The sequence below is a fragment of the Hyla sarda genome, chromosome 7, assembly GCF_029499605.1.
Source record: "Hyla sarda isolate aHylSar1 chromosome 7, aHylSar1.hap1, whole genome shotgun sequence".
Lineage (NCBI taxonomy): Eukaryota > Metazoa > Chordata > Amphibia > Anura > Hylidae > Hyla > Hyla sarda.
In genome coordinates, this window is record NC_079195.1 from 35,295,681 (window position 1) to 35,317,433 (window position 21,753).

Below are 21,753 nucleotides of genomic sequence, written 5' to 3' on the forward strand. Positions count from 1 at the left end.
CATTTTTATTGGGGGAGGGCATTTTTCACAACTTTTTAAACTTTTTTTTTTTTCCTACACTTTAATAGTCCCCATAGGGGACTATTTATAGCAATCATTTGATTGCTAATACTGTTCAGTGCTATGCATAGGACATAGCACTGATCAGTGTTATCGGCAATCTTCTGCTCTGGTCTGCTTGATTTCACACCAGAGCAGAAGGCGGTGGAGGCAGGTGAGGGGACCTCCGTCTGCCATGTTAGCTGAACTTGATCATGGCATCTGAGGGGTTAATGGCAGACATCCGCTTGATCGCGGATGTCTGCCATTACTGGCGGGTCCCTGGCTGCTATCAGCAGTTGGGACCTGCCGCACATGACCTGGTGCCAAAGTACTGGCGCACCAAGGACATACATTTACGTCCGTAGTCATTAAAGGGGTACTCCGCTGGAATTATTATTATTTTTTTTTTTTTAAATCAACTGGTGCCAGAAAGTGTAAATGACTTTTATTAAAAAAATCTTAATCCTTCTAGTACTCATAAGCTGCTGTATGCTCCACAGGAAGTTCTTTTCTTTTTGAATTTCATTTCTGTCTGACCACAGTGCTCTCTGCTGACACCTCTGTCCATTTAAGGAACTATCCAGAGTAGGAGCAAATCCCCATAGCAAACCTATCCTGCCCTGGACCGTTCCTGACATGGACAGAGGTGTCAGCAGAGAACACTGTGGTCGGTCAGAAAGGAAATTCAAAAAGAAAAGAACTTCCTGTGGAGCATACAGCAGCTGATAAATACTGGAAGTATTAAAATTTTTCAATAGAAGTAATTTACAAGTAAGTCTGTTTTCACTTTCTGTCATCAGTTTTTAAAAATAGGGACTTGTTAGTTTTTTTTTATTCCTTTTTCTTTTCTGTTTTCAGGTGGGGACTCAGGGACTCCGGTTCCCTGTTTCCCCATTGCGAGTAAGGGGGCACAGACATTGCGTATATGCGCTGTTCACCCCCCCCCCCCCTCGCAAACGGTCAGCACCTGGGTTGGTACCTCATGGGTCCGGGTCCTCCTATTTCCCTGCTCTCCTCGCTCGTGCATAGCAGCCAGGCGTGATGCAGGTAACTAAGATGACTGAAGACTTCACTGAAGACTCCATTAGGTAATATGCGGTATACTGCTTCTTCTCGGCCTTCCTTAGCTCTGCCCACAGGGCTGTTGGAGCTCTTCTGAGGCACCAAATAGCCTTCAATCAGTGCCGTGGGCGCGATTTTCAGTCAGAAGGGGGCCAATTAGTTAGTGCCTTTGCTTCAGGCAGGCCCCCCTCTGCTATTGGCTGGCCTGTTTTCTCACACTAGCCGCACGGAGCCGTTCTCCTCACTGCAGCTGCCAGGGGACACAGACTAGGGTGAGAAAGTTCCTGTCTTTTTATCTCATAATGTCCGTACCCAGAGCTGTTCCCCCTTCTAAACAGAAACCTGGAACCTCAGTGACTTATTTTCTGTCAGCACTTAAGTACCAAAATGCCTGGCTCTACCGAGCCCACTTGCCCTGCCTGCTCCCCCTGGTACCCCCTGATGCCCTTTCGGTTCCAGTGGGTTCAGCCGCTCCACCAGCCTGGGTTTCTTCCCTGACCCAGTATATGGCTGACTTGACCCAAGTCTCCCGTTCGGTGGCTGAGGCCTCCCGGGAAGTGGTGTCCGCCTTGAAGGGGTCTTCCCTGCGCTGGGGGATAGGGCCCGCTCCTCGTCTCCACATACTTCATGCTCTCACAAGCGTACTAGGGGTGCCTCGTCTGACTCCTCCATTGAGTCTTCAGATAAACGTGAGCGTTCTCCTCGTGAGTCCCGCCCTCGTGGGTCCCCCCCGCTAAGCCAGCACCTCAAAGGTTCAGCTCTCATGCTGACTTTGACAACATTCTGGAATCTGCATGGAAACATCCAGACAAGAGGTTCCCGGGAATCAAGACGATTCAAGAACGTTATCCATTTGACAAGGACTTTGTCACTAAGGTGGTTTTCCTTCCCTCAGTGGATCCAACAATCTCCCGGATCTCAAAGGCAACTACACTGCCTCTGGCAGATGCCGCTGCCTTCAAGGATCCCACGGACAAGAAGGTAGAATCCTTAGCGAAGTTTGCCTCTGAAGCAGCTGGCTCTTCTCTTCTTCCCATCTTCGCTTCGACATGGGTGTCCAAGGCTCTGTCGGAGTGGTGCTAAAAGCTCCATCAGGATATCTTAGTGGGATCCCCCCCCCCCCCCCCCCCCCAGAGGATCGATCTGCTCTGGCTCTCCAATGCTCTAAAGCTGGGGACTTCCGGTGCGCATCTTCCATGCAGAGTCAGCCTGTTGTTCTGCCTTTGCTGTGGGTCACCTAGCGGCTCTCCGCTGCTCAATGTGGCTTAAGGCTTGAAATGCGGATGCTGCTTCCAAAAAGTCTCTCACTGAGCTTCCTTTTACGGGTGGCCGTCTTTTTGGCAAACGCATTGATAGGATTATCTCTGAGGCAACGGGAGGTAAGAGTTCCTTGTTGCCTCAAAATAAGGCTCACCCTACTTCCCAAAGGAAGTCCTTTTCCTTTTTGGACCTCTGGCTCCAGCAAAGGGTCCGGGCAGGCGCCCTCACGGGACAAGAAGGCTCCCTCATTCCGGGCACGCCTGTCTTGGAAGTGGGACTCCAACCGGTCCGGCCGTTTTGCGCCCAAATCAGGCAACCGCAAACCCACTTCTGCATGAAGTGAGGCCCCCACCCGCGGTTTCTTCTTGGGTGGGAGGTAGTCTCTTACTTTTTCGAGAAATCTGGACCACACACATTCAGGACTCTTGGTTCAGGGACGTGGTGTCCAGCGGTTACCGAATCGAATTCGCCTCCCTTCCCAGGGATCGCTTTTTTCGATCCCGGGCCCCCCAGTCTCCTTCTCTGGCGAAGCACTTTCGAGCGGCTCTCCAGTCTCTGCTTTTCCAGGGGGTTATTGTTCCCGTTCCGCCACGGGAACGGTTTTGGGGTTTCTATTCCAATCTTTTTGTGGTTCCCAAGAAGGACGGTTCGGTGCGTACAATCCTAGACCTCAAGCGTCTCAACCGTCATCATCTTATCCGCCACTTCCGAATGGAATCTCTCCTTTGGAACAGGGGGAGTTCCTTTCCTCGGTGGACATCAAGGATGCCTACCTCCATGTGCCAATATTTCCAGGCCATCATCGGTACCTCCGCTTTGCGGTTCCGGAGGGGCATTTTCAATTCGTAGCCCTCCCCTTTGGTCTAGCCACGGCTCCTCGGGTCCTTACAAAGGTCCTTGTGCCAGTGATGGGCCTGTTGCGGTCGAGGGGAGTCTCGGTGATACCCTACCTGGACGACCTTCTCATCAAAGCTCCAACCAGAGTCCAGACTCTGGAGAATCTGGACGTCACACTCTGGATCGCCTCAGGTGGATGGTCAACCGGGACAAGTCAGTCCTCCGTCCTACCCAGTCTCTAACCTTCCTGGGACTTCGATTCGACACGGATTCTGCCCAAATTTGTCTCCCGCTGGACAAACGTCTGGCACTTCTGTCGGGGGTCCGCTCCCTTCGGACCCAGGTCTCAGTCCCCATCCGCACTTGTATGGAAGTCCTGGGTCGGATGGTGGCAACTATGGCGGCCGTACCGTTTGCCCAGTTTAATTGCCGCCCCCTTCAACTGGCGATTCTCTCTCGATGGAACAGGTCTCCTCTGTCCCTCGATCGTCAGATTATTCTCCCTCGCAGTGTCCGTCAGTCTCTGCTCTGGTGGCTCCGCTCCCCTTCTTCCCCTTCACTGGCAGGTAGTTACAACGGATGCCAGCCTGTCGGGCTGGGGTGGCGTGTTCAGGGATTGGACGGTTCAGGGACTCTGGTCTCCCCAGGAGACCTTTCTTACAATAAACATATTGGAATTACTGGCGATTCTTCTTTGTCTTCATTGGGAGTCCCGTCTTCAGTCCTGTCCGCGTCCAGTCGGACAACGCCACGGCTGTGGCGTACATAAATTGACAGGGCGGCACTTGCAGCTCGGCAGCCATGGCCGAGGTGACCAAGATTCTCACCTGGGCGGAAAGCAAGGTTCCGGCCATTTTGGCGATTCACATTCCGGGAGTGCTCAACTGGGAACCAGACTTCCTCAGTCGGTCCTCACTCGACCCCGGCGAGTGATCCCTACATCCAGAGGTCTTTGTGCGACCTCTGGGGCATTCCGGACGTGGACCTCTTCGCGTCCTAGCACAATCTCAAGATCCTTCCTTTTGTGTCCAAGTCCCGGGACCCTCAGGCTCTGGCCGTGGCCGCCCTAGTGATTCCTTGGGCGGGGTTTGCCCTGCCCTATCTGTTCCCGCTCCTTCCCAGGGTGCTGAGGAAGCTCAAAGCAGAGGACGTCTCCGCCATTCTGGTAGCTCCAGATTGGCCCCGAAGGTCGTGGTACGCCGACGTAGTCAGGCTCCTGGACGACGCTCCACTGCGCCTTCCGCTCCGTCCGGACCTACTCTATCAGGGTCCTCTTTGCCACCCCAATTTACTGTCGCTGCATTTGACGGCGTGGCGGTTGAGACCGAGGTTTTGAAGGCCCGCGGGTTCTCTTCACATGTCATTCACACCATGCTCAGTGCTCGTAAGCCCTCCTCCGCAAGAATTTACCACCGCACTTGGCGGGCTTATTTTCGTTGGTGTGAAGCTCAGGACTTCTCCCCAGTAACCTTCTCGGTTCCCTGTCTTCTCTCCTTTTTGCAGTCGGGGTTGGAACTGGGGTTGTCTCTCAGTTCACTTAAAGGTCAGGTTTCGGCCCTTGCTGTTCTTTTCCAGCCGCCCCTGGCTTCTAATTCTCATGTCCGGACCTTCCTTCAAGGAGTGGCGCAGGCTGTTCCTCCTTATCCGTCACCCTCTCCCCCTTGGGACTTGAATTTGGTTCTGAGTGCCCTTAAGGGTGCTCCCTTTTGAGCCCCTTAGAGAGGTGTCTCTCTGCCTCCTTTCTTGGAAGGTGGCGTTTCTTGTTGCTATTTACCTCCATCCGGAGGGTGTCTGAATTGGCAGCTCTTTCCTGCCGTTCTCAGTTTCAGGTGATCCACCAGGACAAGGTTGTTTTCCTGCCAGATCCTTCCTTTTTGCCTAAGGTGGTATCGGCCTTTCATCTCAATGAGGACATTGTCCTCCCGTCTTTTTGTCCTGCTCCTTCTCATCCTAAGTAGCGCTTACTACATAAGCTGGATGTAGTTCGGGCTGTTCGGTCTTATCTCTCCATCACTTCTTTGTTTCGTCAGTGTGATTCCTTTTTTGTCCTTACGGAAGGTCGTCGCAAGGGACAACCTGCTTCCAAGGCCACCATTTCTAGGTGGATTCGGTCCGCCATTTCGGAAGCCTATCGCTGCAAGTGGAAGATTGCTCCTTTCAGGGTTGTGGCTCATTCTACCCGTTCTGTTGGGGCATCCTGGGCCTCGGCCTCGCAGATTTGCAAGGCGGCTACCTGGTCGTCTTTGCACACTTTCTCGAGGTTTTACAGAGTCCATACTTTCGCATCGGCTGATGCTAGTCTGGGTCGTAAAGTGTTGCAGGCGGCAGTGGATCGGCCGTCTGCCTGACTGTTTATCTGCCCACCCAAGGGACGGCTTTGGTACCTCCCACGGTCTTTGTCCCCCAATGGAGCCGATAGAGAAAAGGAGATTTTTGTTTACTTACCGTAAAATCTTTCTCGAAGGATCCATTGGGGGACACAGCTCCCACCCTTTTTGGGATTTCCTTTGGTTCTCTGTCCGAGGGTGTGTTCAGTTATGTTTTTTTCTTCAGGTTCTCAGACAGTTTTGGGTTTTTCTTGTTGGTCTCCTCCTATTGCTCTGGAACTTAAACTGATTAGCTCAGGGCCTGAAGGCGGGTATATCCTGCTGGGAGGAGCTGACTTTTTTTATTACCATAGTGTCACACCTCCTAGAGACAGCCGCATACACCCCACTGTCTGTGTCCCCCAATGGATCCTTCAAGAAAGAGATTTTACGGTAAGTAAACAAGTCTCCTTTTTCCAGTGGAGTACCCCTTTTAAATGGAACGTGTCACTGTGTATAGCTTGCTTGTAAGGGCAAGTGTATTTTGCAGATTGTTGGACTGATTGGCCTGTTCAGTATATCTGAATGAGATTTGGAAGATATGTGCATAAACAACCACATCCGGACTTATGGAATCTATTCTTTCACACATTTCAGCAACAAATCTGACACTTGTGAACATTCAGGATGGAATAAAACCTAAAAATTTTGATTTTATTTCACAAGTTTTTTTTTTTTTGTTGATTGAGAATCGTAGGGAATGTTTGCAGAAACCTAAATTTGTTGACAAGTAAACTATCTAGTATCCATGTATTTGTGTTACAAGAGCAAAAAATGAAGAACTTTTTCATGTCACATGATTGCCCATGATTAGGAGAGATTATAGATAATTCCCATTAAGTAGGTTGATGGTAGTAGGTGTTCACCTTTCTTTGCTTACTTACAGTGACTCATTCTTTACTTTCGCATGTAATGATGGCAATTACATATTGCAATAAAAAATAAATAAATGTTTGTCTTGTTCTGTTTCAGCAGATGGAGTGCTCGACTTATCCACTAAAAAAAGTCCTTGTTCTGGTAGCCCGAATTCCTCCATTTCTCCAAGTACCTCAAACACTATAGGGAATGGGTAAGCATAATCATCAACTCATCCCGTACTATGTATTCTTTTAATTTCACTTGTAATATCCTAATCTGTTTTCAAAACTAAATTGATTCTACTCTCAATCTTTTTAAAGAAATGAAATTCACTCTATAAATTAGTGTTGTCGTGTTCATAAAATCATATACTTTGTTCCCACTCATTTTATGACCAGTTTACAGCCTTAGGTTGTTTGGGCTCTTAGGAGGCTAGCATGGCTTTGAAATACTAGATTAATGGCTAGGAAATGTGTGTGTTACCTAAACAAATTTTAGTATATGTAGCTCCATTTTCAATCTTATTTTTTAATTCCACTTTCCCTGTATACGGATTATGCTGTTTAAAACCATTTACCAAATATCTGTGGCTTCATAACCAGAAAATCATCCCTGCATTTTCACTATAGCATATTTAGCCTGACCGACCTGTCTATATTTTATTTTTTTTCCTCCTATTCAGTTTACAAGGCATTTCTATAGATTTGATAGCTCTAGCTGTATTAAGTTGACTTCATCTCTTATTTTCAAACCTTTGCAGTTAAGTGGTCAGGAGTCATAAAGTGGCACACCGCATATATAATAGTGTCAGTGGGAAGCAGCAATGTACTGTTGGGGGGGGGGGGGGGTAGATGTTTAGTTACTTTCCAAAATATGTATATTGCATTTCAATGTTTGAAATCATGTCTGTAATTCTACAATCAATCACCATCTAAATCATGCCTTTTGTCACCTATCAAGTCTGTTCTTTCAAGGGGAAAAATGGTCTGACTAAGTAATGCAGTAAAACCTGACATCAACTTAATGATTTGTTGGGATTTTGTGCTTTGCTAAATTATAGACCTCCTCAGCGCACATAATTTGACTTTACAAAGCACACCGTATAGTATTAGATTCTGCTTATAAGGCCATTTTTGCTCTTATTTCAATCTCAAGAAGAAATGTATTCTTTTTCTTAAGCAGTCTAAGATACATTGTCTCTGGACATGGGCTGTTCTTTATATATTTTCTGTATAATGATGTGAGCAGCAGGCACTGTTTTTTTTTCAAGTGTGTGTGTGTGTGTGTGTTTTCTAAAGTAGATTGCATTATGTACCAAGTGGCTTACTCTTTTATTACTGTACTTGTTTAGTGGTAACGTCACATAAATCACTTGTGTATAAACCTAAAGGGATTGACCACTACCTTCTTATTGATAAAGTGCTACTCACAGACTGATGCGCAAGACCTTTTTGTTTTCTTTTTTCCTTTTTCTACAAGAATTTGTGAACCCAGCCAAAGATCCAAGTGACTTAGATCCAAGATTATATATATTTTTTGTTGCCCAAAAAAAATTTCATTTATTTTCTGTGAACTTTTTATTTTTTATTTTTTTTTGTTAAACTGACACTGATGCTGAGATATTGTTAGCATACAAAAAGTGATGTTACCCAAGCAAGGCCTTCTAATAAAGGAGTGGCCCCATTCACCCATCCCTCCCTACCTGTGCAAGTTCTGCTCACATCAGTTTCCTTCCATCCAATTAGGCGACCTGGGAGACCCAGCCTGCACCGTCCAGATGGACTTCTGCGCAGTGGTGATGGGGTGCCTCCAAGAAGTTTGCTGGATGCAACCAGGGAAACTTATGGCCACTCCACACCTCTAAAAGTGCCATTGGCTCGCTCCTTACAGATTAGTGAGGAATTGCATACCAGAAAGTTTTCAGCAGCTGTCAGCCATGGGTCGCCTGGACTGCAGAATCAAGGACAACATTTGATCTTATCCAGGGAAGCTTCTTGGGCAAAACCGCACTATGAATTAAACTTTGGTCGTCTGAAATATAGGGGTAATGGAGCACTCAGCAACATCAGTGACCTGCCTATTCTCACGGAAAATGCAAATGCTTTTCAAAAAAATGTTCCAAACAAACACGAAATCAAAAAGGAATTGGGCCTTTCTTCTCCAGTCGATTTAAAAATTCCACAGGTCCGTGGCATGGATTTGTCTTGGGAGTCCCGTGGCGGGGATCTTTACAATTACAACTCTTTGGTTATGGGTTCACAAACTGAGAGTGCACTTAGCAAAAAATTAAGGACTATCCTTCCAAAGCAAAATCGAAGGAATTTATTGGATACCTCCACTGATTCCTGGAGCTCAGATGTTGAGCAGTCTACCTCTGGACAGCCATATTCCACCTCAGATCAAGAAGGAGACTCTGGCTCTAAACAACCAAGGAAAAAGAGAGGGAGATACAGACAGTATAACAGTGAGATATTGGAGGAAGCGATTGCCGTTGTCATGAACGGCAAAATGAGTGTTTCCAAAGCGCAGAGCATTTACGGGATTCCTCATAGCACACTGGAGTACAAAGTCAAAGAGAGGTTAGGCACGTTAAAAAACCCTCCAAAGAAAAAGCTGAAACTTATGAGGTTGGAAGAACAAGATGTTGCAGTAAAAAGTGAACTGGAACCTCAGGAAGAGGTGGAGGCATCGTCAAGTGCAAACGAATCTAAAGATGAATAGGCATGTTGTAAAGTCCTAATCTTAGAAAATGAGTTGTAACCAAACTGGGCAAAAGCACTTCTGTCTTCTGATGCACAGCACACTTTACACCTGCTTAACTTATTGTGAAACTTTAAGGCAGTTTCCTAACAGACCTCTATACAGGTGCAAATTCTGTGCTCAAAATCAGGCAGATTTGTCAATTCCTCATGCCCAGTACAACCCTTGAATACTTTATTTGGCCTTTACGCATGCTCTTTATTTTCAATAGCGAATTGTTACCTCAGCCAGAGAACCTATACATGTGAATATGGACTCGTTGCTATTGAGCCTGCATGTATTGTGTTCTTTATGTATATTTTAAATTTTTTGAACACAAGTCCACTTTAAAAAAAAGACAAAAAAAAAAATAATAATTCAGGAGTTACTTAAATATATACTACCAATGTCTAGGGAATTTAAAAAAAGAAAGAAAAAAGCATTCTAAAGATATTTAAACAATTCATTTCCTAGAAGTCTGATTTTAAGTGTTTATGCCAAAATGATTATTTCTGAAAAATTGAATGTACCTCACATTTTAACTTTTGGAGGTTGTTACTTTTTTCGGAGAATGCAAAAAGAAAAGGCTTTAGTTCAGAGTGGCAGTGTGCAAAGAGCACAAAACATGGGTATGGGTAGGCCTAGCGGCAGTACGTTTCTAACCTACAAATTAAGAGAGTATTACTAGAGCTTTACATTTCTTATGTTTAAAGATTCTCCAGAGCAGGGCAGTGTTTGTCCTGTTCAGCCAGGAAGCATGGAGGCATCTGAAGAGGTGTGCGTGTTTTTTCAAATTTTTTTTCTTTTTCTTGGTGGATTAAAAAAAATTCTGTATGTGTCGGTACACATATATCTTCATAACACTCCAGCAACGACCATTGAAAACATTTCATTGTAACTGAAAATGGACTTAATATTCTTCTGTAGGTTTAAGATAAATTAACACTACACTGCTTCCCCCTACCCCAAACCTGGCTTTACCTGCCATTCTACTTACAGGGAGGATTATAGTACACACTACCTTCAAACTAATATATACCAATTGCCAGATCAACACTAAATCTGTGTGGCACAGAGACGATAGGGTTTATCTGAAGTAGCCTTATCCTAACGCTAGCTCTCCGTTTTCGGAGTTGTTGGTTTTACACACAGTCCTGGAGTTCTGGAAATAATACACTTGGAAAATATACGGATATGTAAATTTTTACTTGATTCATAGTTACTTAACTGTGTGGTTTCTACATTCTAGGTTTCAGGGGTCACACACACACACTCTTAACTACTGTGATATATTCTGGTGCATATTGTTTCATAACAGTACAACCTCACTTCTTATTCCTCAGATTTTTCAGGAATGAAAGGCACTCTTCGGGTCTAGCACATTTGCTAGGATTGATTTTACTGTATAATAGTCATTGTGCAAGCTGGTAGTCATTGTCCGGTGTAGATTTTAAAAAATGCAACACTTACGGTCTCTTCAGGTAGCTAGAAGCACTCCATAAACCACACAGTTTTGTACTTTTTTTTTTTTCTACATTTTGTTTTCTTGCTCTCCATATATTTTAGACACTCCACGATGAGCTTGTTTTGCACCAAACCTGCTCTGTAAAGACTTACTTGCACCATTTGTAAAACCTCTTATGAACACTATATTTTTATTTCTTTAGTTGTTATGCTTTATACTTGTATGCAGTGGCAAATGTAAAATAGGTTTATAAAGAAAAGGCAGCATAGCTTGCCTCTTGATCGCTGCACTGCAATGTTAACATGGATGAATTATTTGCTAGGCCTTTTATATTCTGTCTAGTTGTGTTTTTTTTTTGTTTTTTCTTCTTGTTTGTCTGATAGCATTTTCCTACATTAAAGGGTAGGCACACAATTTATGCACAATGCTGATGCTTCAAATCTAAAAGGGTTCTTTACTAAACAATAATCGGTGAATCCCACTTGATGCTGGTATTTATGGACTTGCAACGTCAAGTACTCCATCCATCCCCACCCATGAACTCAAGATAGAGGCTAGAAGCTTGGTTTGCTAAAAACAACTAGTACAATCTAATACACATTCAGTGTTAATAGTACATTTTTATCTTAGTTTATTTGAAATGCAATGATGTATTTTTTTGTTTGACAAGCCTTACTATCCCTAAGTAGAGAATTGTAGATGCTTTATATAAATTCGAGCATCAATCACATGGTTTATATCCTGGTCATGTTATAGGTGGCTATATATGCATGTGCATATATATATATATATATATATATATATATATATATATATATATATATATATATAATATATAATATATAATTTTTTTTTTTAAATGGTCAAATTAAAATGGACTTTGGCTGGGTTCACACAGCATTTATGCCATACAGTAGATGTCAGACGCCCGTCTCTAAAAAGGAATGCTGATTTATTTAAACGCACAGCAGAGGGTCCATTGACCTAACTGGCCCAAACATAGTCAGCTAATAACTAATTGAGTACAGCAAAGTATGTACAGCCAAAAAGTGGACTGATCTTTTCAACAGTGGACTACTTTTTAGCATAAAATTGAATAGACTGGCTGCTGTGCATCTGTATACATCAGCAACACAGGTATTACAAAATATACTCTCAATTAATTTTATGGGCAATACAAGTTTTTTATTTATCAGCAAAATTTCAGGGAGGCGGAGCCAAGCTGCTCATGTTCCATAGCCTGGCACGTTCCCTTACCTCCCAGTCTCTTCTTGCTTGATGTATAGAGTCTTATATGTAAATCAAGGCTGGGCTGGGAGGTGAGGGAAGCGTTCCAGTCTGTGGTACTTAAGCAGCTTTGCTCTGTCTTCTTGACAATTGGCTGAAAAAAATAAAAAAAATTATTTTTATATCTGGCAACTCCATTCATTCCAGGAAGGGTAAGGTACGGTTTGCTTTTATACAGCATTTGCAGCTTTTAGCAGCAAATACAGCTGACAATTCCTTTAACAGCCGCCTCTCGTTCACTTAGATGCGGCTATGATGCAGCTCCCCGCACAATGACAGGAACAATGAAGGCTAAACTAGTGCAGCACCCCTCCTAGAAGTCCTATCAGGTTTTACCCCAATTTTAATGGAAACCCAATATATATTGGAGCTCAGCATCTATCCTATCCTGCTCTAAGATAGGGGAGAAAATAAAACAAAAACAAAAAAAATCGCCTGACCGGTTCACTTAAAACATTTACATTTCCGTCCGCTTACATTTGTCAGAGACCTGCAGAAAACCTCCCAAACACTCCTTATTTCTGAAAATTAACATGAACTTTCTATGAATAGTTCAACCTCAGGTAGTCTTTAACTGTGCTTACGCTACTGCCAACTTAATATTCAGCTCCGACAATCGAACCCTGGTGAAATTGTGTGCCTACCTTTTCAATGTAAAAGTGATTTGTGTAGTATTTGGAGTTTAGAATAGGCTCTGTAAATATATTGTCTGTTTTTTGTTTTTTTTTCCTCCCTAACCTATATAGACCAAATGCTTTAAACCTTTTTAACACCACTTAACTGACCTGTGACCTGAAGATTGTATTGCATTATGTCAGTTTCTAAGCATTCCACTAAGATCTGAAATAACCATTTCAGGTTAACTTACTTTGCAGGAGAAATGTTTTAAGAAGGCGAGAGCTGCTTTGCAGGGCACTTGCATTCGTCTTTGTGGACACTCATGTTAACCTTCTTAAAGGGGTACTCCGCTGCTCAGCTTTTGGAACAAGCTGGTGCCGTGAGCTCGTGACATCATAGCCCCACCCCCTCATGATGTCATACCCCGCCCCCTTAATGCAAGTCTATGGGAGGGGGTGTAACGGCCCCTCCCATAGACTTGCATTGAGGAGGCGGGGCGTGACATGTGGGGGCAGGGTTATGTCACAAGCTCCCGGCTCCAGTGTTCGGAACAGTTTGTTCCAAAGGCGGAGCAGTGGAGTACCCCTTTAAGCACTAGTTTTAATGACTTGCAATACAAAATGGCTGTTACTGTTTTGTGAGGCAAAGTTAAAAAGGGATTGCAGGACCTAAAGTTTTATTTTCCTCTTCATAAAGTAGCTGCAAATTAAAAAAAATAAAATAAACTGTTGGGAATATTACCCCTCTCAAGCTTGTTGAATGTAGACAATAAGGCGGGATGTTTCTGGGAAGTGCCCCTGTGCCATGTGATTGTCTAAAGATTGTGTTACTGACCTCACAAGCAGGACCAGGGGCAAGTGGCCATTCTTGCTTTTTTCCTTTAAGCAAACCGGAAAATGTCAAATTCCTAACGGTACTATAGAAGTTATTTATTTTAATTTTATTTTCTTAATTTGCAGATGCTTTTATGAACTTTCTGCAACCCCTTCTGCGTTTTCATGGTCCCATTTTAATATTTCATAAACCTTTTTAAAAGAAAAAAAGCTGCTGATTTTATTTCAAAAGATTTCTATTTTATCTTGTAGATTTTGTAAAGTTTCAGTCTTAATATTCAGGTGCGCACCTTGTTTATGGCACTCCTATAATTTAAGCATTCCTACTTCAGTGTGCATGTGCCCCCGCACCCTCCAATGTCAATTTAGATATTAGGGGTCCTGTACACAAACCGTCTCCCACCCCCCCCCCCTTCCTTAACAAACTTGGCTTTTATATACCGAATGTGCAAGTTAAGTTAACTTGCTGTGTGTCATGCTTTTTGCATTACGAACTAGTATTTCACTAAAAGTACCCCCCGCCCCCACCCCCCAAAAAAATATCCTTTTAGTTTTTTAACACTGAAGTATCAGTGTGACTGAAATATGCAATGTAACTGCAACAGTGGAAAGGGTTTTAAATTATTATTCTGAGCCATATTAGACCCACTCTAATTATATAGTTTTTCAGTACAACAATCTACCTTTCTAACCTTCTTTTCAAGTGATTCATAAGTAAAGCAAGAGTCTGGCTTACTGTTATAACAACAACCACCATTTTGGAACACAAAATACCTCTCTATTACATGGTTTGTTCATTCTCTGCTTTTGATACGTTTTGATCTGCGTATTCTGCTTGATAGGACATCAGGTCCGCCATATTTATCTGTGAACTGTTAACTGATTTATTAAAGAGGAAAAGTGGTGCAGTTGCCCGTTGCAACCAATCAGATCACTTCTTTCATTTTTGGAGGCCTTTTTAAAAAATAAAAAAGCAATCTGATTAGTTGGTGCGGGAAACGGCACCACTTTTCCGCTACACAGGTTTTGACCTAAGTATAAATCTATACTTTTGCAACTCCTACTATGCCTATTTTTGTAGGAGTGTTGTGTTTATTTGTTTCTTTGTTCTTCATGTCATACAACAGGAGTACTCGGGCTATTTCAGTTTCCGTAATCGACCACTTACTGGGTTAACACTGCTGTAAATATTTTAGTTCTGTACTGTGTCACTTTTTTATGTTAAAGATCACTAAATTGAATTATTTTTATGTACAGATAAATTCCATACCTCAAAGTTAACTTTATTTTTAAACTCGTAGGTTAGGCTTAGTTTGAGTGAACAAGTAAATGGAGTTGTTTAAAAAAAATAAATGAAAAAAAATGAAATCTCTTGCTTAAGGGAGAGCAGTGCAATTTCAATAAAATCGTTTTTACGACAGAGCCATATGCAGGCGAGGGAATGTATTGCTGTGTCACTGAATTGTCTAGCATGTAAGTATTAACGCATCCGCTCATCCTCTTGATTACTGACTATTGGTTATTTAGCCATTAGGGATTTTTCTTTTTTAATAACCTTTTTATACAGATTCTGTCAGTGGACCAATGCTAGATGTGCTTACAGGTGTAATTTTTGCCAAAAAGTCTAATAGACTAGATTGCCGCTTTTTGCGCTAAGCTTATGTAAAGTGTTTATAATCTTAATATTCATACTAAGTCTGAGATTAAAATAAAACAACACGGGTGAGGGATGAGAAGTTAAAATTCAGCCGAATCGATCTAGAAGGGCAGGTTTTTGTCATGTGCATAGAAAGGAAAAAAAAAAACACTGCAACTGTGTCTGGCATTTTACCAACACTAGTTTCCTTAACGCTTTTGTTTGTTTGTTTTTCTGTTTTCTCTTTTTGTATATAGAATTGTTAGATGACATTAAAAAAGCACTTGTCGGTTCCTGTTGGGTAGAGAGAGGAGCTTGTTAGCACTTGTTTCTATTTCAGCACTATATATACTGGAGTTATCACTGAGATTGTCACTGTTATAATACTGAATTGATTTTACTACTTTAGTTCCTAGATATATTATAAATACATTTTATATTTATTAAATTTTTTTTTTTTTCTGAAGCAAAAAAAAATATGTTTGCTATTTGGCTAGTTTCACACTTATGTGTGAGGCACCATTCGGAGCCTCTGTCACAGATTTCATTTAAATAACTGGATTAAAAAATAAAAAAAAAACCTATTGCATGCTGTTTTGAACAGGTGTAAATTAAGCTTTATTAGGTTTTGGGTTGTCAGTTTGCCTTGTCTTCTAATTAAACCAATACCACAAATTTTAGATACTTTGCGGGACACTTACTTTTATTAAAAATGAAAATTTGCTAGTTCTAATTTTACCTCATCTAATAACTGGAAAAAAAAAGTATATACTTGGGGGGGGGGGGGGGGGTAACCTTTGTAGCCCAAGATGGCAGCAGTCTGAATATAGATCTGTCTCAAGTCATATCTATGGGATTTCAGGAAAAGCCATATTCTGATCACAGTTGTCTTGGGCTATCCAGCCTCCTGTATTTAGTATTCTTTAAAGCATAACTTCAATTATTTTAACTATTGTAGCCCTCTGTATCAATAGACTTTCTTCAGAGGAGAACAAGCCAGAAATGTAATATCCTTAAAGGGGTACTCTGCTGCTCAGTGTTTGGAACAAACTGTTCCGAACGCTGGAGCCAGCGGCGGAAGCTTGTGATGTCATAGCCCTGCCCCCTCGATGCAAGTCTATGGGATGGGGCGTGATGGCTGTCACAGCCCCTTCCATAGACTTGCTTTAAGGGGGCGGGGCTATGAAGTCACAAGCTCCAGCGTTCGAAACAGTTTGTTCCAAACGCTGAGCAGTGGAGTACCCCTTTAACTTGCACAAAATAGACTGAGGCACACAAGCAATTACACCAAAGTTGCTGGTATAATTGAATAGGATGGTTGTTCATGCTGAATGTCATATTTATCAATACCCCCTCAACACTTTCTGGCACAGTACAGGAGCGGTATTTTCAAGTTGCACGGTTTTCCACCAGTTTTCAGTGCTTTGACAATGGTTAAGTCTGCTACAAAAATTTGTAAACTTTCAAGAAAGCACTAAAAATCCCTCACAATTTATATTGTGTGAACTTGGCCCAAATAGTTTAACCTGTATGTAGTAGCCTCTCATTATGGTGCATTTATGCATTAAAGGGGTACTCTGGTGGAAAACTTTTTATTTTTTATTTTGTTTTAATCAACTGCTGCCAGAAAGTTTAAATCGATTTGTAAATTACTTCTATAAAAAAAAAAAAAAATCTTAATCCTTTCAGTACTTATTAGCTGCTTAATACTACAGAGGAAATTATTTTCTTTTTGGAACACAGAGCTCTCTGCTGACATCATGACCACAGTGCTCTCTGCTGACATCTCTGTCCATTTTAGGAACTGTCCAGAGCAGCATATGTTTGCTATGGGGATTTTCTCCTACTCTGGACAGTTCTTAAAATGGACAGAGATGTCAGCAGAGAGCACTGTGTTCCAAAAAGAAAAGAATTTCCTCCTGTAGTATTCAGCAGCTAATAAGTACTGGAAGGATTAAGAATTTTTTAATAGAAGTAATTTACAAATCTGTTTAACTTTCTGGCACCAGTTGATTAAAAAAAATATAAAAATTCCACCGGAGTACCCCTTTAAAGGGTACCTCTCATCAAAAAAAACGTTTGATATATTATAGATTAATGTATGCAGAATAACTTTACAATTGTATGTTATTAAAAAATATGCTTCTTTCTATTTAATTTTCCACTTTGAAGAAATGACCACTAGGGGTCTCCCTACCAGTCCCGGCAGCAAGCATTTCAGACTCATGCTGGAGTCCTAAACACTACGAGATGCCAGTCTGCTTTGTTCACAAAGGAGAACACTCAGAGCTGCCAGCCTGCTTTGTTCACAGCCTGTTTGGCTGTGAACAAAGCAGGCTGGCAGCTCTGAGTGTTTAGGACTCCAGCATGAGTCAGAAATGCTTGCTGACAGGACTGATCGGGAAAAATACAATAGAAAGAAGCATATTTTTCATTAACATGCTATTGGAAAGTTATTCAACATTCATTAATCTAAAATATATCAAAAGTTTATTTGATGAGAGGTACCCTTTAAGGTTAATTTGGAATCGGGAAGGATGAAAATATAAAGCCGAATATATAAATTGACCTTAAGTGGCACAGCTCTTTTTAGCCCAAATTACAGTGAATCTCTCATGATAAGTCCAGTACTTTACAAATCCACTTGTGGTTTAAAAATACTTATTTGCAGTTTTTTTTTTCTTTGTGTATTTTATTTTTTTCTTGTAGTTGAACAAAATGTTTTATATTTAATGCACATGAAAGGATGACATTCCTGCGTCTAGGATTTTCTTTTCTGCAATGAGTAGGCTAGTGTAATTATTTCCACCAGCATACAGAAATGCGCTTGCAGAAGTATTTCAAACCCATGAATGCATTTGATTGTAAACTGATAACTTTTCAGGATATAAATGTTTATATAATTTTTAAAGTAAATGTTTTATCTGACTCCCATGTGTTGATTGCAGATGGGATGTATTTGTACAGCAGTTCACTGCTGCTAGGAGGAGGAAAAAAACCTTGTACAAAATAGACATTTTAATAGGTTTTTTTTTTGCATAAATTGTAGCCTCTGCTTGATGGGATTTCTGGGATTGCGTGTTTTTTTTTTTTTTTTGTTTTTTTTCCTGTTGCTTTCAGGCTAAAATGTTAAACCTTAGGAATTCAACAAATGTACACACTGCTTAAAACCCTCAGGGACACTCTACTCACTACTCACTTGATTCAGGTACTTGTACTCTATACTTTAGCAGTGACTTGTATTTTAATTTTGTTTTGTTCTGTTATCTTTTTTTGTTTCCTTTTTTGACGTGCTTGTAGCACATCCTTGATGAATGTCAAGTTAAAAATAAAAAAATAAAAAAAACTCACTTCAGGTATCCAGGTATAACTCAGCCAAACGGTTTATAAAGCTGCATATTAACTCCTCAGCACACAGTGCCTCAGACACTTATAGTGTGGCATTCTGTATATTCAGTTACTACTGAACAGAGAGCACGGGGGTTCCTGTTTTTTTGATTTTCAAGAACATGTATCTTTACAAACTGCAAGAATAATCAAATGTAACTTTAATATTCAACTCTATTACCTCTTTTGGATGGTGCGAATGTGAATCCATTTTAATTCAGTTAAAACTATCCGTTTACTTATTTGCCAAGGAAAGCCACTTATTGTTTGTTTGATTAAATATACATTTTCGACATGTTATCCAGACATGTGAAAAGTTTAGGTTGCATAATGTCTTTGTCCTGAGACCCGATGTGATTGTGAGTTCTAACCAGGGGAAGCAGCACGTTTCACTTCATGGCTGACCTCCAGATCACACTGATGTGCTCCATAGACTATAATGGGACATATCAGTTGGATTAATTGGCCGGCTGGGGAGCAAAGCATTCTACCGCGTGAGTCAGACCGTGATAACTCTCACAAGAACAGTGGGTCTTAGGACGGAGATCCGGTGTGATCTAAACTTTTGTCATGTCAAATGTTTATATAAATGACAGTAACGCCTTAAGGATCATGAACAGTCAACATTGGCTAGTAGTTGCTGGAAAAATCTCATGATTTACTACAAGTTACTGATGCACCTGGACCTGCAGCTTGAAACAATAGTTAATCCAGGTACAACAGCAATTGGTGATGAAACATGAGCAATACCCACACCAGCTAACACTGCTCCTGCTACTACGGGGTAGCCTCAGGCTATGTTCACACACAGGATCCCAGAATTATCAACCTGTCTGAGAAAAAAATGTGTCTATCAAATGGCAACCAATCACAGCTCATCTTTCATTTTACCAGCGTAGTTTGAGAAATGTAAGCGGAGAAAAGTGGCGAAAAAATGGCTGTATATTCCTATTGAGTTTAATAGAACCCAACCAGAACAGTTGGTAATTTATTCTGTACAGTTTTTGCAGCCATTAATTTAAGTGCAAGGTCCTTTTTGGGTTGTTGGCTTCCCAAAAAAATAAAAAAAAACACTTGATTGAGAGTTGTATAATAGCATTTTGCTATAGCAAAGTGTGAGCGAAAAAAGTGAGACAAAATGGCTGAAAATTTCTGCAGTTTTTTTTTTTTTGCATGAAAGTGTGTGCACATAGCCTGACAGTTGTAAAAATGAATTATAATATCTATTCAGCTTGATGACTACTTATTAACCCTTTCTCTATATATTTAATTTATGGGAATCGAATAACCTGTATCTAAACAGGAACCCCCTCCTACACACTTATTGACCTCATTTCAATATGCTGTTTACAGTTTGACAGAATTGTATAATTTAATATTTCTCTTGTACTGTAGTTAATATTTATTTACAAATTTTTTTTGTACTGTGATTTTAACTTTTTTTTTTCCTTCTTTGCTATGATCAATGTCTTATGTAGTAGAGCACTTATGATCACGATTACTTTTTTTTTGATTGCACTACATAATTTTTTTTTTTTTAATGCAGTTCTGATTTTGACTGGACTAAATAAGATATGTCTAATGTATGTAATAAGTACTTTTAAACGTAAAAAAAATCCATGTGGTTCATTTATTTTATTTTTTTTGCATTGTATGTTGAAAGCGCTGATTCTGCTGTCGTGCATGTGTAAAATTTAATGGTTCCATTGTATTATTTGACCATGTCATTTTAAAAACTAAAAAAAAAAAAAAAATACATTCCCAGCTGTAATGTTGTGTATGGTAGTTCTCACTGGATGCTAGACTTTTCAAAACCACTATTCTTCTAATAAATTTGTTGTGAAAAAAAAATCTTCTGTTCTTTTGTTAAAAAAAAAAAATCGTTACTTTCATATAACTGGCCCATTTTAGTATGCAAGGGCAAGAAGATAGAACTTTACATAGTTTGTCTAGTTAATTAACATTTTTAGTTTTTTTTTATGTTTTCATAATAATTCACTTGACAATTTAAATATACTCATAACCATCCTTTTCCAGGAATAGAAAAAAATTGCAGCTTTCCTACAAAAATAACGCCACACCCGTACTTGGTTTGTTGATGGTATTACATCTCTGATCCATTCACTTCAAAATAATTGAATAGCAGCGCCACATAAACTGAGGACAAGAGTTTCTGAAAGACAACAACTTTTTTTTTTTTTTTCTAATCCTGGAAAAGCCATTGGTGCACTGGCTTAAAGTTATATCCAAGCCACAACCCTTTTTGTCTGACTACGGAGACCACCAGCCATGAACTATGGCAGATAATAAAATTTTGCATTGAGCAGCACTTAAGCACTTCCTCAGGTTTTCCTTTTTAGGGTGCGTTCACACGCTAGTAACTAGCAGCGGGTGTCCCGCTGCGAGAAATCCGCTGCAAGTTACGCTATCGTACCATTCATTTGAATGGGTCCGCAGACAGTCCGCAAATCTGACACAATTGCAGACTCTGTGGACCCATTTAAATCAATGGTAGCGTAACTCGTAGCGGGAAACCCGCTGCTAGTAATAGCGTGTGAACGCACCCTTAGGACATGTCCTAATGGCTTATAACTAGAGTTTTTGATCCAGAAATTGCATCCAAAAACCAATGGGGTGTCGCCTTGAAAACCAGCTCCTTCTATCTTCAATTATAGCCAGGGAACTGTGCACGGAATAAGTGACGTGACTACATTTATAGACTGTTTATTCTCTGAAACTCCCATAGCAGTAAATGAAAGCTTTAGGCCTGCAGTAAATTGTATTGGTGCTGAAATAAAGATGAAAATAGGTAGATGTGACATATGTGACCAGCAGAGGTTTTGCTGTATCAGAGCAATGATGGTCAGAGAGTGGCAGCAGAGATCACTGGTCCAAGCTCCTGTTGGCAACATAAAAAATAAAATAAAAAATATATATGTATATACACACACACACACACACACACACACACACACACACACACACACACACAAAGAAGCAGAAGCGGCACTCCAAAGTCACAACAAATCGTCGTTTATTCACTCATCTGTGAAAGCGACGTTTCGGCTTATCAATAAAGCCTTTTTCAAGCATGCTTTGAAGTGCCGCTTCTGCTTCTTTGTGGATATTACATTGGGGGTTGGTCTGCCCCTGAAGCTGAGCACCCATACGGATCTAGAATCCTGAACCACGGTGCTTTTTCTTAACTCTAGACTGGAGGGCAACCTGGTGACTTATATATGTTCATATGGCTTGCTGTAAAACATCTGTAATTACTGATCAAAGGGGTTATCCACAAATAGAAAAACAAAGCTAATGTCTAATAAAAACAGCACCATCCTGTCCTCCGGGGGGGGGGGGGGG

The 21,753-nt window shown here is 41.2% G+C and overlaps 1 protein-coding gene across 8 annotated transcripts in view; it reads left to right on the forward strand.

Annotated features, from left to right (window-relative positions):
• The window catches only part of LCOR (ligand dependent nuclear receptor corepressor), a 90,519-nt gene that overhangs the window by 55,924 nt on the left and 12,842 nt on the right, over positions 1-21,753 (forward strand). For 5 of the 8 annotated variants that reach the window (XM_056530769.1, XM_056530772.1, XM_056530773.1 and 2 more), the window contains exon 6: positions 6,540-6,636. In XM_056530769.1, coding sequence (XP_056386744.1) covers positions 6,540-6,636 — 97 coding nt within the window. Of the gene's footprint in view, positions 1-6,539; positions 6,637-8,170; positions 11,383-21,753 lie in introns of those variants that run through there. The other 3 variants (XM_056530775.1, XM_056530776.1, XM_056530770.1) reach the window with 3 other exon arrangements.